The sequence below is a fragment of the Bolinopsis microptera genome, chromosome 10 (genome assembly GCF_026151205.1).
Source record: "Bolinopsis microptera isolate Bmic1 chromosome 10, MBARI_Bmic_1.0, whole genome shotgun sequence".
Taxonomy (NCBI): domain Eukaryota; kingdom Metazoa; phylum Ctenophora; class Tentaculata; order Lobata; family Bolinopsidae; genus Bolinopsis; species Bolinopsis microptera.
The window spans coordinates 13,216,386-13,232,152 of record NC_087081.1 but is presented as its reverse complement, the minus strand read 5'-3'; the positions used below and the strand labels follow the sequence as shown (position 1 = coordinate 13,232,152).

At 38.9% G+C, this 15,767-nt stretch overlaps 1 protein-coding gene across 2 annotated transcripts; it reads right to left on the bottom strand.

Moving 5' to 3' along the window:
- Positions 1-243: 243 nt before the first annotated feature.
- LOC134821846 (vezatin-like) lies at positions 244-15,641 on the bottom strand. Of its 2 annotated transcripts, XM_063832660.1 has the most exons (3): positions 15,571-15,641; positions 1,925-3,637; positions 244-1,739 (listed from the first exon to the last, which is right to left on the bottom strand). In XM_063832660.1, the coding sequence occupies exons 2-3, from the start codon at positions 3,629-3,631 to the stop codon at positions 1,359-1,361; spliced, it is 2,088 nt and encodes a 695-aa protein (XP_063688730.1). In that variant the 5' UTR covers positions 3,632-3,637; positions 15,571-15,641; the 3' UTR covers positions 244-1,358. The 2 variants fall into 2 exon arrangements, with proteins under 2 accessions (XP_063688730.1, XP_063688729.1); XM_063832659.1 differs by lacking the exon at positions 15,571-15,641 and having other exon boundaries at positions 1,925-3,731.
- Between the last annotated feature and the right edge of the window lie 126 nt (positions 15,642-15,767).

Below are 15,767 nucleotides of genomic sequence, written 5' to 3'. Positions count from 1 at the left end.
AGACTCTAGTGTGCTTCTAGACTCTAGAGTGCTTCTAGACTCTAGTGTGCTTCTAGACTCTAGTGTGCTTCTAGACTCTAGTGTGCTTCTAGAATCTAGAGTGGTTCTAGACTCTAGTGTACTTCTAGACTCTAGTGTGCTTCAAGACTCTAGTGTGCTTCTAGACTCTAGTGTGCTTCTCGACTCTAGAGTGTTTCAATTGTGCTACTAAAGTCTCAAGTGCTTAATGAGTGCTTCTAGAATGCTTTGTGAGTGGTTTTTGAGTGCTTCTGCGGATTGCGTCACGATTTCTTCTTTTTTACTAACAGTAAAGGAATGTAACTACAGCAAAACTTCTATTGCCGGAATAATTATTAAAAATACAATATTACAACTAATATCTGGATTCTGGCACTTGACACGATTCCTTTAGTCCGGTAATAAATTAGTCCGGTACAATTGTGGTCTGGGATTTGAAGTTTCACTGTATTTTGTAAAACAATGTAAATACATTCTAATGTACCAATGTAAAACATTGTAATCAAACCATTTTAAATAGAAAGTTAATATAAACCAATACAATAAAGGAATAAAGGTCTGCAGCTGAAGTAGCCAGCGTCTTCATAAATATGTTAATATACACGCACACTACTTATTTGGTGATTAGCAATTACAATACGCATTAAAGAATTTACTGCATGTCACGTGATTGTAAATGCATAATATTATGAATTATGAATAATGCTTGATTGACGTCACGAGACACAGCTATTTACCTGTAATCCTGTAAAAGTTATCATATTTACCGAATTATCTCCAGAAACACAACGATAGTGTGCCAAAAATATGCAATGTACAAAAATATGCGATGTACAATACATTTTAGAAGCTGCTAAAAGTGTTGAGCGTTCAATTATCGAGTACAATTTGGAGTGTGTACTGTGTAGAGCTGAAAAGTCTTATTTCTGGTGAGCTTTTATCTCTTTCTTTGTAAGCGAGCGAAAATAAGAATAAAGAGGTCAGTGATGAACAAATATGCAAATAAGTTTAAAGGTTAAAACTGTAAAATCCTATAAAAACTGCCCGAAAAGGAAACCCACCATATTACACAAAGTACAAACTAATACATCTGAAGCTGAGGTAAGTCCAACGTTGCTATATTTGATACGCATGTTCTGTGTTGGTATTATGCACGGAACATGCGTATCAAACACGTCCCATTTCATGTACAATCCTTCCTGAACAGCAATATTAGACACCATCTGATATATCAGCAGCTAATCAGTTAATATATTAGCAGCCACATTGGAGATCATATCACCAAGGCTTCAGTTTCGTTAAAAGTCCCATCAATTGTGTGAGTAGATTGCTCCTCTTCTTCAAATATTTTCTTGCCTTTTACAATTTACAACCGTTGCTCTCTCCTCTTCTTCCCTTGCATCTTTTACTTCATTTTCATTAATTTCTTCATCTATTTCAGCAATTGCTTTGCCAGTTAAAACTTCTTTTCTTTCTAAATCTCCTCCTTCCTCAGTATTTCCTTCTTCATCCTCCTCTTCAGAAAGATCTCCGTAAGCCTCGCAAACCTCCATCTCTCTAAACAAGCTAGAAGCACCAGGAAAAGGGTAAGAAGCTCCAGAGAAGGGGTGAGAGGGGAAGGGTAAGGACATAGGGTTGAAGCCTATTCTCAGAGGGGTCTGTTCAGAATGTTCTGGAAGTTCTGTGTCCGATCCGTCCTCTGATCTGTTCTCATACATCTCCTGAAATTTTGAGGGTAGATCAGACTTTTGAGAAATTTTTCATTACACTGAACAAGACCAACAAGTCAAAATCCAAAAGGGTATTATCTTATAAGGTTGAGGGATTCCAATCAATTTGAATTCAATAACTATTATTCAGTAAAATATGTTATAGAAACTGCTAACACATTAAATAGAAAACCAACCTTGAGGTCCAACTTGGTAGGGTTCAACAACCCTGTCTGCTTAAACTCCTGGTAATCATCTTCATACAGACATGTCGGGTTATTATCAATAACATGCTTCAACTCCGCTAACATCAGTTTACTCTCCTGCTTATGACGGTGCATGTTCAGCTCCAACTCATCATCAGAATCCAGACCACCAACATCAAGTCCTGCTGAATCTGTACCGTCGTTAACAGCAGTGAATACCATGTTGCCAAGCTGTTTGTATGGTATGATAGGGATGCTTTCCCTCCCTTCTCCTTCCTCTAGAGTCTGATCTGTTTCTGCGCGCTGTAGTGGTGCGTGTGTGGGGGCGCTGCTTTTAGTTAGTGAGGAGAGGGTTTGTAATGTGGCGTCAGCAAGGTCCACGTTCAGTTTTATCAAGCTCAGAGTTGAGACAAGGTCGGTAACGCCTTCTTGTGACAGGAGTGATTGAGCATCCCGACAGCGAATAGTAGCAATGTTAAGAGATGAGTGTAGGAGCCGGAGCTGGTGTGAGAGGTGTGAAGCGCTAGTTTCTCCCAGCACTTCAGCGGGTGCTAACACTGCATTTTCTATACCAGGGTTATTGTGCTTCTCGTAAAACCTCCTCAACTCACTACAGCGTGCAGAGACCATCTCTTGTAAGCTGTGGAGCACTGTCAGCATTGAGTTAACTTGTTTGTTGTTGAGTCTGACTTCCGGCCATGAACCAGGGAACGTGCTAACACTAAACCTCCACAATACTTCAGATGACATGTGCTCAACCAACTTCAGATGATACCTCAGGGTATGGCTGGAGAACTCCATATCTGATGATATCACCTCGTTTTCTGATAATATTTCCAGATGGTCCTGCAGACAAATGTACCTGTTAACACAGTCAATCTCACTGATAAGCGGAGAGGTTTCCAACCACCCCTCTATTGTTTTCTTCTGTTCCACGAACACTGATCTCAAGGAATCAAACAGTTTCCGGCGCATGGTAGCACTTTGCAGTCCCTCACTGCATTGTTGCTCGATGTTATCCAGCTTAGACCAGGTCACGCCTGTTGCGTAGGGAGTGCGCGCAATCTGGCAATCACGCAAGTAAGATAACATCACCTTACTGAGCAGTTTGTACTTTCTGAAGGAGTCCACATATTGAGATATGATATAGTTTGGTGATTTGTGGTTACCTCTCTGATGGTTACTCCAATAACAGTACATGGTTCCACACAACACTGCAGCTATAACAGTGTTTACTAACATGTTTGAGAAGTTGGTTACAATCCCTACTAAGAGAACAGAAGTAACGACAACCAAGTAAAAGATGGTAGAAACAAAACTGATAGGAATCCCAGGGGGATCACGAGGGGGAATGTTGCTGATAACACCAGAGTTGGTAAGATCCTCTAGTGAGTCTCTGTGGTGAGCCAGTAAGTGTGGCTCTATTTCCTCACGTAGATCTGATAGATTGAGATCAGATTGTGTGCTCAGTGCACTGTACATGAGAAGCACATAGCTGCAAACTCTACACACAACCGTCCGTGCAAGTGATTTACTGTTACTCAGAATTAACTGCAGTGTATTTGTTGTAGGTGCTGTTTGCGTGGGGTCGTCCTGTGGCGCAGCAGTACGTGTAATTGTCTGGGTGTCATCCCAGCCTATCTCTTGAAGGTACTGGTGTAGCGGTGAGTTCTCTAGGATAAGTTCTCCATCACACATTACATCCTGTGATAATCACACATTACATCCTGTGATAATCACACGTTACATCCTGTGATAATCACACATTACATCCTGTGATAATCACACATTACATCCTGTGATAATCACACATTACATCCTGTGATAATCACACATTACATCCTGTGATAATCACACGTTACATCCTGTGATAATCACACATTACATCCTGTGATAATCACACATTACATCCTGTGATAATCACACATTACATCCTGTGATAATCACACATTACATCCTGTGATAATCACACGTTACATCCTGTGATAATCACACATTACATCCTGTGATAATCACACGTTACATCCTGTGATAATCACACGTTACATCCTGTGATAATCACACATTACATCCTGTGATAATCACACATTACATCCTGTGATAATCACACGTTACATCCTGTGATAATCACACATTACATCCTGTGATAATCACACATTACATCCTGTGATAATCACACGTTACATCCTGTGATAATCACACATTACATCCTGTGATAATCACACGTTACATCCTGTGATAATCACACATTACATCCTGTGATAATCACACATTACATCCTGTGATAATCACACATTACATCCTGTGATAATCACACGTTACATCCTACTGGGTATATATTGCCCATCTAACTAAACACCTTTTTATTCAGATGGGGGCAATATTTTGTACGATTCTATTTTATATTCATTTATTACTGTACTCTGTAAAATTTGAAAAGTATTTAATAAAATATAACATATTATTATCATATTACACGACTATCAGCCAAGGTGCATGGGTTTGTGGGTAATGTGTGTGTTAGTTGAGTGACTTACAGCTGTAATTTAAATAAGTTGTTATCTCAAATTATACCAGCTTCAATGAGACACCATTATAACATAATTATAACGTTATTACATGTATAATATTCAAAGATAACAAAACTTTGTTCTTTATCATTCTCAACCAACATCCTGGCGCCAAATCAACTCAATTAATCGTAATTTTAACATTCCATGGGTTGCGTTGCTACAATCTGTAATGATCTTGTACGATGTTCATTGTTCCTTCATGCCAGGTGCTGCTCACTTTTCCCAAGTGTATTAGATACAGTAACACGATACTTTATTACAACCCACAATATTCGTCCATTAGATTCCACACTTAATCACGTCTCTAAAATTAGCCGGAAATCTGATAAAGTGTGATACTGGGGTACCTTAAGTAACCAAAAGTAACCAAAAGTAACCAAAAGTAACCAAAAGTAACCAAAAGTAACCAAAAGTAACCAAAAGTAACCAAAAGTAACCAAAAGTAACCTAAACAGCGTAAACGTGCTAAAGTTCACAGCGTATTTTGTTGTTGTGATACAGCCCACACCGCTCAAATGTATAAATCATATACCTTACTCGGGAATATTATGACTGGGATAAAGTGGTGGGTTTTGGAAAATTCCGCCATATTTTTCCCGGTCATTAATTTTCCCAGTCATAAATTAACCCGCTATAATGTTCCCGAGTAAGGTAAACTAATAGTAATACATTTTGATGCTTGGTGGGTTTTGGAAAATTCCGCCATATTTTTCCCGGTCATTAATTTTCCAAGTCATAAATTAACCCGCTATAATATTCCCGAGTAAGTATTATACTTGTCACATAATGTTGTTGTGATACAGCCCACCCCTCAAGCGTATAGATAATGTATTATACTTGTAACTTGTGTGTCTTCAGAGCTAATAAAACCATTTATAACATTAATTATAATAAGATACTGGTTAGTGGTGGGGAGGTGAACTGGTTTAGACACGTGACAGTGATTCAGTGTTTTGATTGGTTAATACTGACTGCTGATTGGTCAATACTAACAGCTGATTGGTTAATAATGACTGCTGATTGGTTAATAATGACTGCTGATTGGTCAATACTGACAGCTGATTGTATAACATGTCAACACCAGAGATCTACATTCTACACCACAATCCTGTGTAATCGGACAGAAACCTTTACTGACAGAACCACCTACAATAATTTAGACCGTATTTGAGCTTTTCACCAACTTTATTCTTTCATTCTCACCCCTAATAAGGGATAACCAGACTAATCTGAGTATAATAAGGGTACTACAAGTTGAGCTCCGTATAAATTGAATAATATACTGTATTATACGCTATAATAAAGGTACTACAAGACGTTGAGCTCCGTAAAAAACAAAGAATATACTGTATTATACTCTATTGGGGCTGACTGTGGGGAGCAATAGGACAGATTGTTTGTTTCAGAATTTGTTTTTAAATCGCCCTAATTAGTGCAAGTGGGACCTTATCAACGGGGCCTAATTAGTGGGATCCTTGGAAGGATAACATCATTCTTAAAACGTTAAACGGTCCACAACTTTTACCATTGAACGTAATGTATAACGCTTTAGCGAGCCTTTGGCCTAATAATATTAATCTATAACGTTTAATCAATGCCTTCAAGACCCTGATAATGTGTAACGTTTTATTTAAACACAATGAGTAATGTTTAACATTTAAAATAGTGTGTTTAATGCGGTCAATGACTATTGTAATACCCAGCTTATAATTAAGACACCAGCAGGTTTAATAGATTGTGTGTAACGTAATAGTATTCTGTGTAGGTAATAATATATAATGCGTGTATATTATGTGTATATTATGTGTATATTATGTGTATATCATGTATATATTATAAAGTGGAGCGTATTGGAGCGGAGAATATTATAATATTATGTATACTTGTGTGTATTAATTGTACGGCTTCACAACTCAGCCTGTAACGAACACTGTACTTTTTACAATTATGTTTTAACATATTGGAGATGTTAACAGAATATTACAGCCAGTACACAATATATAACTATACAATATCGTGTATTGTATTATACATAACTCTTCACATAGTACACTCGTAACACTACACTCGGTAATACATCAAACAGTAATATCAGTACACATGTATTACACAATAGATCATGATTCATGTATAACATTTCCCCTCACAGCGTGCCTGCGTGCGAGCACTAGTAAGGCTTCTCAGTCATAGTATTCAGTATATTATTATGAGTAGTTGTATTACATTACACATTACACAATTACTGTTAATATGATTGAAGTATAAAGTATTTGATTAATATTTAATACAGTACATTCTGTGCACTGAATACATCACAAACTTGCAGTGTATACATTTGCATTACACACTGTACACTAAATACATTATACACACTGCACACTCAATACATTACACACCGTACACTGAATACATAATGCACACTACACACTCAATACATTACACACTGCACACTCAATACATTACACACCGTACACTGAATACATTATACACACTGCACACTCAATACATTACACACCGTAAAGTGGCAATACTCGACGTAGTCCTGATCATGTGTTAACACACCCTTGGGGGGGGGGGGGGGTCCAACCCGATTTTTCCGATCAATTCCGATCCCGATTTTGGCCTCATCAACCCTCATATCGGAAAAATCGGGAAAATTTAAATCTTCCCTCTGCGGTTTCTAGGCGATATAGGTAGCTATTTCTGTACTTAAATATGACAAGAAATCGATTGGTGGTGGTCCCAGAACCCCAAAATGGTATCTTGTTCCAAACAAGAATCGTTTCGTCCGAAAAACAACACACTGTCGTATCAACTCTTGTTTGACAGAAACATCCACCCTGGTCCACAATTGAAAGACTGAGGAAGAGGAGGACTTGGGGAGGACTGAGGAGGAGGAGGACTGAGGAGGATGATGAGGAGGAGGACTGAGGATGAGGAGGAGGAGAAGGAGGACTGGGGGAGGACTGATGAGGAGGAGGAGGACTTAGGAGTAGGAGGAGAAGGAGGAAAAGGAGGAAAAGGATGAGAAGGAGGAGGAGGACTGAGGAGGAGGAGGATGACTTAGGCTAGGAGTAGGAGGAGAAGAAGGAGAAGGAGGACTGACGAGGAGGGGGACTGACGAGGAGGAGAAGGACTGCGGAGGAGGAGGAGGACTGACGAGTAGGAGGAGGAGGAGGACTGAGGAGGAACAAGATGAGGACTGAAGAGGATGAGGAGGATGAGAAGAAGGACTGGGGGAGGACTGAGGAAGAGGAGGACGAGGACTAAGATCGAGGACTAGGAGGATGAGGACAAGGGCTAATGAAGAGGAGGAGGACGACTGAGGAGGAGGACTGATTAGGAGGAGAAGGAGGAGGAGGATGAGGAGGAGGACTGAGGAGGAGGAGGATAAGGAGGAGAATGATGAGGAGGAGGAGGAGGATGACTCAGGAGGAGGACTCAGGAGGTGGAGGAGGACGAGGAGGAGTCTTGGGGAGGAGGATGAGGAGACTGATGAGGACGAGGAGGACTGAGGAGGAAGACTGAGGAGGATGAGGACGAGGACTAAGATCGAGGACTAGGAGGATGAGGACAAGGACTAATGAAGAGGAGGAGGACGACTGAGGAGGAGGACTGATTAGGAGGAGAAGGAGGAGGAGGATGAGGAGGAGGACTGAGGAGGAGGAGGATAAGGAGGAGAATGATGAGGAGGAGGAGGAGGATGACTCAGGAGGAGGACTCAGGAGGTGGAGGAGGACGAGGAGGAGTCTTCAGGAGGAAGACTGAAGAGGAGGAGGAGGACTGATGAGGAGGAGGAGGAAGAGGACTAAGAGGACGCGAGGACTAAGGACGAAGAGGACTGAGGAGGAGGACGAGAGCGAGGACGATGAGGAGGACTGAGGAGGAGGACTGATCAGAAGGAGAAGGAGAAGGAGGAGGAGGAGGACTGAGGAGGAGGACTGAGGATGAGGAGAAGGAGGACTGGGGGAGGACTGAGGAAGAGGAGGACTTGGGAAGGACTGAGGAGGAGGAAGACTGGGGTAGGACTGGGGAGGAGGAGGAGGAGGAGGACTGAGGATGAGGAGGAGGAGGTCTGAGGATGAGGAGGAGGAGAAGGAGGACTGGGAAGGACTGAGGAAGAGGAGGACTTGGTGAGGACTGAGGAGGAGGAGGACTGGAGTAGGACTGAGGAGGATGATGAGGAGGATCAGGAGGACTGAGGATGAGAAGGAGGAGAAGGAGGACTGGGGGAGGACTGATGAGGAGGAGGACTGGGGGAGGACTGAGGAGGAGGAGGACTTAGGAGTAGGAGGAGAAGGAGGAAAAGGAGGAAAAGGAGGAGGAGGAGAAGGACTGAGGAGGAGGAGAAGGACTGAGGAGGAGGACTGACGAGGAGGAGAAGGACTGAGGAGGAGGAGAAGGACTGACGAGTAGGAGGAGAACTGGGGAACTTGATGAGGAGAGGAGGGAGGATGGAGAAAGAGAATTGGACTGAGATTGGACTGAGGAGGATGAGGAGGATTAGAGCGTATGAGCGAGGAGGAAGGACTGAGATAGTAGACATGAGGGAGGAAGATCCGGCTTAATTGCAAGTAAACTGACGATAATAGAGAAAGATACTGATAGAAGGGGAACAGGCCACTAGCGAAAGATATGTAAGAACTTGTAACTGTGGTTCAGAGCAATGAAAACTTAACTTAAATAAGATACTGAGTAGTGATGGGAGGTGAACGGTTTGACACGTGACGTGATCAGATGTTTGAGGAATGAGACTGATGAGATGTAGACTTAGAGCTGATGGTAATATTGATGGATGGTCAACTAGACAGTGGATGTAAATGACACAGACTACTGACGACACGGTATGATTTAACGGACAGAAATATGACGAACACCTACATAATTAGACGTGATTTGAGCACCGAACTTATCTTTCATGTCACTGAGGAACGATAATCTGAGTAATAGGGACTAAAGTTGAGTCGAAAGAAACAAGATTATGAGTATACTCTATGGGGACTGTGGGGAGCGATAAGGACAGGATGTTGTCAGAAGTAAACCCAAGGCAGGGGATGACAGGGGTAATGGATCCTGGAGGATAACATCATGTCAGAGAGCGATACGGTCAGAACTTACCATTGGAACGAGGATAGTGAAGGCGGAGCCTTTGGAGGATGAGATAGATCTATAGGTATGTTATCAAGACTATGGCCTCAAGCCCTGATAAGGTGTAACGTTGATTAAACAATGAGGTAAGTTACATTAAGAAATGGGGTTAGGTGGAAAGGTGAAGTGAATACCAGAAATAAACAGAGCAGGTTAATAGAGGAGAACGATGTACTGAGTAGGACTAGGAGAGAATGCGGAATTGAGGTATGGTAATGTGTAGCATGTGATGATAAAGAGGAGGACGAGGAGCGGAGATATAGAAGATACTGAGTATAAATTGACGGAAACTCAGCGAGACGAACACTGTAGTTGTACAATATGGATTAAAGTATTGTGATTTTTCAGTATATTACAGCCTCCAATATTCATATCGTGTATTGAAAAATACAAGTAACCGTAAACACACCAAACATCAACAGAAATCACAGCCACATGTTTACAATACACATGATTCATGTATAACATTTTAAGCGTGGCGTGACTAGTATTTATATAGATATTGTTTAAAGTAGTGTATACAAATTAACAATCTGTTACTATGTTGTAAATATATGATTAATATAATAACAGTAAATCTGGATGAAAATTCAATGGCAGGTAACATGCATTCATGTCACTATCTGTCAAGAGACCATACATTCACACCGTACCTGAGATACAATGCACACTCAATATACAAGTACACATACATTACCCCTGCAGTGAATACATAAACACTGACATCGATCATTCACATTGCGATTTACTTCACATACACTATATGCATTATGAAGGTCCACTCGAAATTACCTAATCAACTTACCTGACAGTCAGAGTTCGATTCCTGATAAATTACTCACTCAATATTTCCCGATTTATACACGTATTTTTACCGATTCGATATCATCATTACATCGTACAGTGTAGTCCTGATCATGTGTTAACACACCCTTTAACATTAGTAATTGACTACCGACAGGGTTATTAAAACGAAAAACGATGATGTTAATGTCTAGACTTAAACACTAAAATAAGGATTGTGTAGTCCAGTCCAATTGACTTCACAGGAAGTCAGTGACCATCTCCCGCGCCATTTTCACACCAAAACTTAGTTTTTGTGAACACTCTTTTTATAATCGAGGATTTCCTGGTTTAAGACCTCATTGAACATTACATTAATGCCTTTAGTCTGGGCTTTAGACCAGCTTTCAGAAAGTTACAATAATGTGCCTTCTGAATGCCCCTCATATCAGGCTAACACGACAGTGAAACTATGTAAAGCGAACATCCAAACAGAATATTTACCTGAGTCAATTTTACACAATTGCATGTATTCAGAAGATATTTCAACACACACAAATGTGGTACTATTTCAGATATGATATACATTCCACATTACATACATACATTACATACCATAACCGCAGTATTATCACCATCCAAAAATATCGCACCAAGCATTTCAGGCGGTGTGTTTCTACTTTTCTAGAAATTTGACTGCAAAAAGAGTTGAAATGGACTCTCGTTGCCATCATATTTGCTTATTTTATGTGTATTGGAATTACAAAGATGAAGAGAGAGTGGATGAAGAGAGGAGGAAAGTATCCAATTATCCAATTATCCAATTATAATAGTTACACACAGTGTAATTAAAGAACAAGTTATCACCAACAACTGTTAATACATACACTTTCCATCTCCAATATTACTGGAGAGTTACATTGTACTCTTATAATACACGACGAGAGCCGTTCGTGTGTGGTGATAAAAGCCAATTATAATAACCAATACTAGTGGTGCACACAGCGCACGTGCACATAGTACACGTGCACGTGCGCAATATGTCATAGTAATTGTTTCGTTTATATCCGCTTGTCTCTTCCAATCTCTTAATAAAGTACTGTAATATCTGTAATTATTAAAACTTAGAAGTTAGTGCCGTGGATTATTACCCGATTTAGTACATTAAAATGCACTGATTGTCCAAAAATGGCATGATCAGAGATTCAGATCACGTAGATCACCAATTTAGTGTATTTAATCAAAATATGATGTATGATAATAATATGGTGCACAAAGCACACTGCACATAAACGTGATTATACCCATTTAGGAGATGTTGGGTGGTGAGTCCTAATGTTAAACTATGTTGGGTGGTGAGTCCTAATGTTAAACTATGTTGGGTGGTGAGTCCTAATGTTAAACTATGTTGGGTGGTGAGTCCTAATGTTAAACTATGTTGGGTGGTGAGTCCTAATGTTAAACTATGTTGGGTGGTGAGTCCTAATGTTAAACTATGTTGGGTGGTGAGTCCTAATGTTAAACTATGTTGGGTGGTGAGTCCTAATGTTAAACTATGTTGGGTGGTGAGTCCTAATGTTAAACTATGTTGGGTGGTGAGTCCTAATGTTAAACTATGTTGGGTGGTGAGTCCTAATGTTAAACTATGTTGGGTGGTGAGTCCTAATGTTAAACTATGTTGGGTGGTGAGTCCTAATGTTAAACTATGTTGGGTGGTGAGTCCTAATGTTAAACTATGTTGGGTGGTGAGTCCTAATGTTAAACTATGTTGGGTGGTGAGTCCTAATGTTAAACTATGTTGGGTGGTGAGTCCTAATGTTAAACTACGGGTAAATGCCTCACAGAATGGCTAGCCTCACAGAATGGCCAAATTTGTAAATGTTTTTGTAACTAATTTTTTATAAAAGACTGGTAGGTTTTGTGGATACCATATGAAACAAAAGTCTTCTGGCAACACTTCCTGTGGTGAAATCATTAACTAGGACCACATTTTCTGGCATAAATATGACTGTTTATGTAGAAATTTTGAGCACTGAAAAATTTGTTTTCAAATTTTTGAACTAAGTTTACATTTTGGTGAGAACTTCTGGCACCAGTATGACAGAAGATGTTCAAAGAATAGTATTCATCAAACAAAACGAACATTGTTCAATATAGGAAGAAAAAAATGCTAAAATGGCTACACGCCTCACAAAATGGCCAAAATATGCCTCACAAAATTTGTTTTCAAATTTTTGAACTAAGTTTGAATTTTGGTGAGAACTTCTGGCACCAGTATGACAGAAGATGTTTAAAGAATAGTATTCATCAAACAAAACGAACATTGTTCAATTTAGGAAGAAACAAAATGTTAAAATGGCTAAACGCCTCACAAAATGGCCAAAATATGCCTCACAAAATGGCCAAAATTTAAAACTCCTTTTATTCAATGAAACCATAAGTCTAAAGTATTCACAAGCTATTTATCATACAATAACACCCCAGATGGAGTGTTTTTACAGCCGAATGAAGGTTATAAATCATGAAATCAGGGAATATGAACAACGCCACACAAAATGGCCATTTCTGGTGTAGGAAATTATGCCCTTTTTATTCAGTTCTAAGAAATTTCACCTATATGGGGGTGTTAACAAGGCATATTAATACCAGCAGCATGCCTGAAACAAGAGCCAAAGGTTTTAGAAAAATAAAATTTTCTCGTTTTCTTTTTTTTTGCCATTTTGTCAGGCATTTTTTCTTTTTTGTGAAATAATTTTTCACAGCTCAGTTTTTTCGTGAGTTTTAGGTTATTACCCCATTCCTTAATAGGTTTCCTAAGAACGTGTGGTGATAGAAATTGAAAAAGTATCTCCATCAACAAAATTATAGAAATTTAGATTTGGCCATTCTGTGAGGCATGTTTTTTTGGAGGAAGATTTTCCGGCCAATTTTTCTCAAAGAAAAAATGGTTATGAGATTAAATGAACCCCCGGGAAGAAAAATATGAGTGTCAACTTAGCTTCTTATGAGATAAAAACTGGAATAAAGTGTGTTTTGTGACTTTGAGAGACCTTCCTTTTTTTTGGCCATTCTGTGAGGCAAATACCCGTATGTTGGGAGCTTTCAGTTTTGGTACACTTTATAACTTTATAACTATTAAGTTAAATGTAGAGATGTACTCAAGATTATTGTCTCTGTATTCTGTAGTACTACTTACCATGACCGATTAAGTCCTGTGTTACAGTTACACACTTCACACAACAGCCTGCTGGGTAGAATGTACAGTGTACATTCTACCCAGCAGGCTAGTTGTGTAAATTGTACACTACGTCATAATGAAATACAGTAAGTACTTTTCCACAGTACAATTCTAAGTTATGTACTATTATCAGTCACTGTGAAAACGTTTGGGCTTTTTTTCTCAGCCACTGAGTTAGTGCCCCATTGAGATAATTCTTTCCACTATCACTTGCTATCATCATCATTCGAGTAATATATATCAATACAAGTACACCGTCATGAACACTATAAAGTACACTGCAAAGTACAGTACATGATGTACTAGGTGTACGTAAGTCACAAACTGGACACTGAGTACACTACTGCGTGTATTACACTACATGATAACACTACACTTTACAGGTTAATCTACTACCCTTAGTGGTAGTGGCCTTGCTGTACTATCATTTTACTAAATAATAAATATAACATGTGGACTGTGGAGGATGATGGTAAATCAAACAAAGCAGAAGCTAAACAACTCACTACATATATACACTGTTCACACAATAGATACTGAGCGAAATACACGATATAATACACCCTAGCCACGAAAAGCTAATAAAAGCTGGTAAAGCTGGAAACAGAAATATGATACTAAGAAGCAGATATTTATTATTTAGAGGCCACCTTTTTGTGCTACTTACTAACTAGAAGTGCCATGATCTGATTTCCTGCAACCGCAGCCTTGGCCTCAGCAGATCCCAATATTAAATTATATGTATATTAATTCATAGTGTATGACAGTGTGTATTCAGTGTGACACTTTATAATAATAATAATATTCTATAGTCTATACAGCATATAATTATCATGTATCACATTGTAGTATGTAATAAACATTTGTAGTAGTGTAGGATTGTTTGAATTTCTTTTTGCTATGTTTTATAATATTTATTTGTATAATTTGTGAGTGTTTCTCCCGCTTTTCTTCCCTTGCGCAGCAAGCCCTGTCTCTTGTAAAAACAACCTTGAAAGTTTTGTAGATACATATAGTTTCTACACCTTTATCCTCTGGTCCCTAGGGTCAGCTGATCCCGGGCCAGAGGAAAACTACCGACTGCCAAGGTCTGACGCCTAGGCAGTCGAGACCTCTTATTGAGACCCTTTATAATAATAATAAAATTTGGTAGCTTAAACACAAACTCTAAGCCCAGTGGATAAACCACAAAACTTATGCTCTATTGTGTGAAACAAAGATACTAGATCAAGATAACTATCAAGGAGTGTATGCATAGGACATAAAAAGTTTTGGAACGAAGATGACATGCTTGTGAAGCGAGCTAACAGTCTAATTGCTAATAAGTTCAAAAAGATCATGACATTAGGTTGCATCCTAAACAGTTTAAGCAAATAACATAAAGTTATTATATTATAGCAGATGTCAAGTGACACATATTATTTACATTTTCTGGGCTCTGGACAGTATTTTACCAGCTTCTTGATAGTTTTATATAGTTTTATAATGCAATAACTGCAGTAATCAATGAAACAATGGTTATTAAGCGTGATATTGTGTTTATTGAACAATAGAAAATAAATGTTGGCTTCCATTTAGCTACCCCAGTTGAGGTACTGTTCTACACCCAGCAAAGTAACTTACTTTTAAAATACATTATACAATACAAATCAGTGGTGAACAAACTGAACAAGCAATTTATCTCACTGTACATTATTTAACATAAATGACGAACAAAGTCAACAAACAATTACCCTTACTGTAAGTGCATTACATAATATAAATGGTGAACAAATTGAAGAAGCAAAATTCGCCACTTCCAGCAGTATTATTTAACGATTTAATAAATAATAATACTAAACACGTGATTACAACTAACAAACACGTGATGATACTTTAAAGCTAACTGAACTCACCTGTAACCACCGTAACTATGGTAATACTGATTCTTCTTACTTTCTTATTTATATGAACCTTCTCTCCTAAAGAATACCAGAAAATTTCGATCAATAGTTTGTTATTTAGAATATTTCTATAACCAGTAATCTTATGAGTTATCATGTTTTGTCGGTTCATCTATTTGAGATTTCCAATATTAATCAGTAAAGAACAG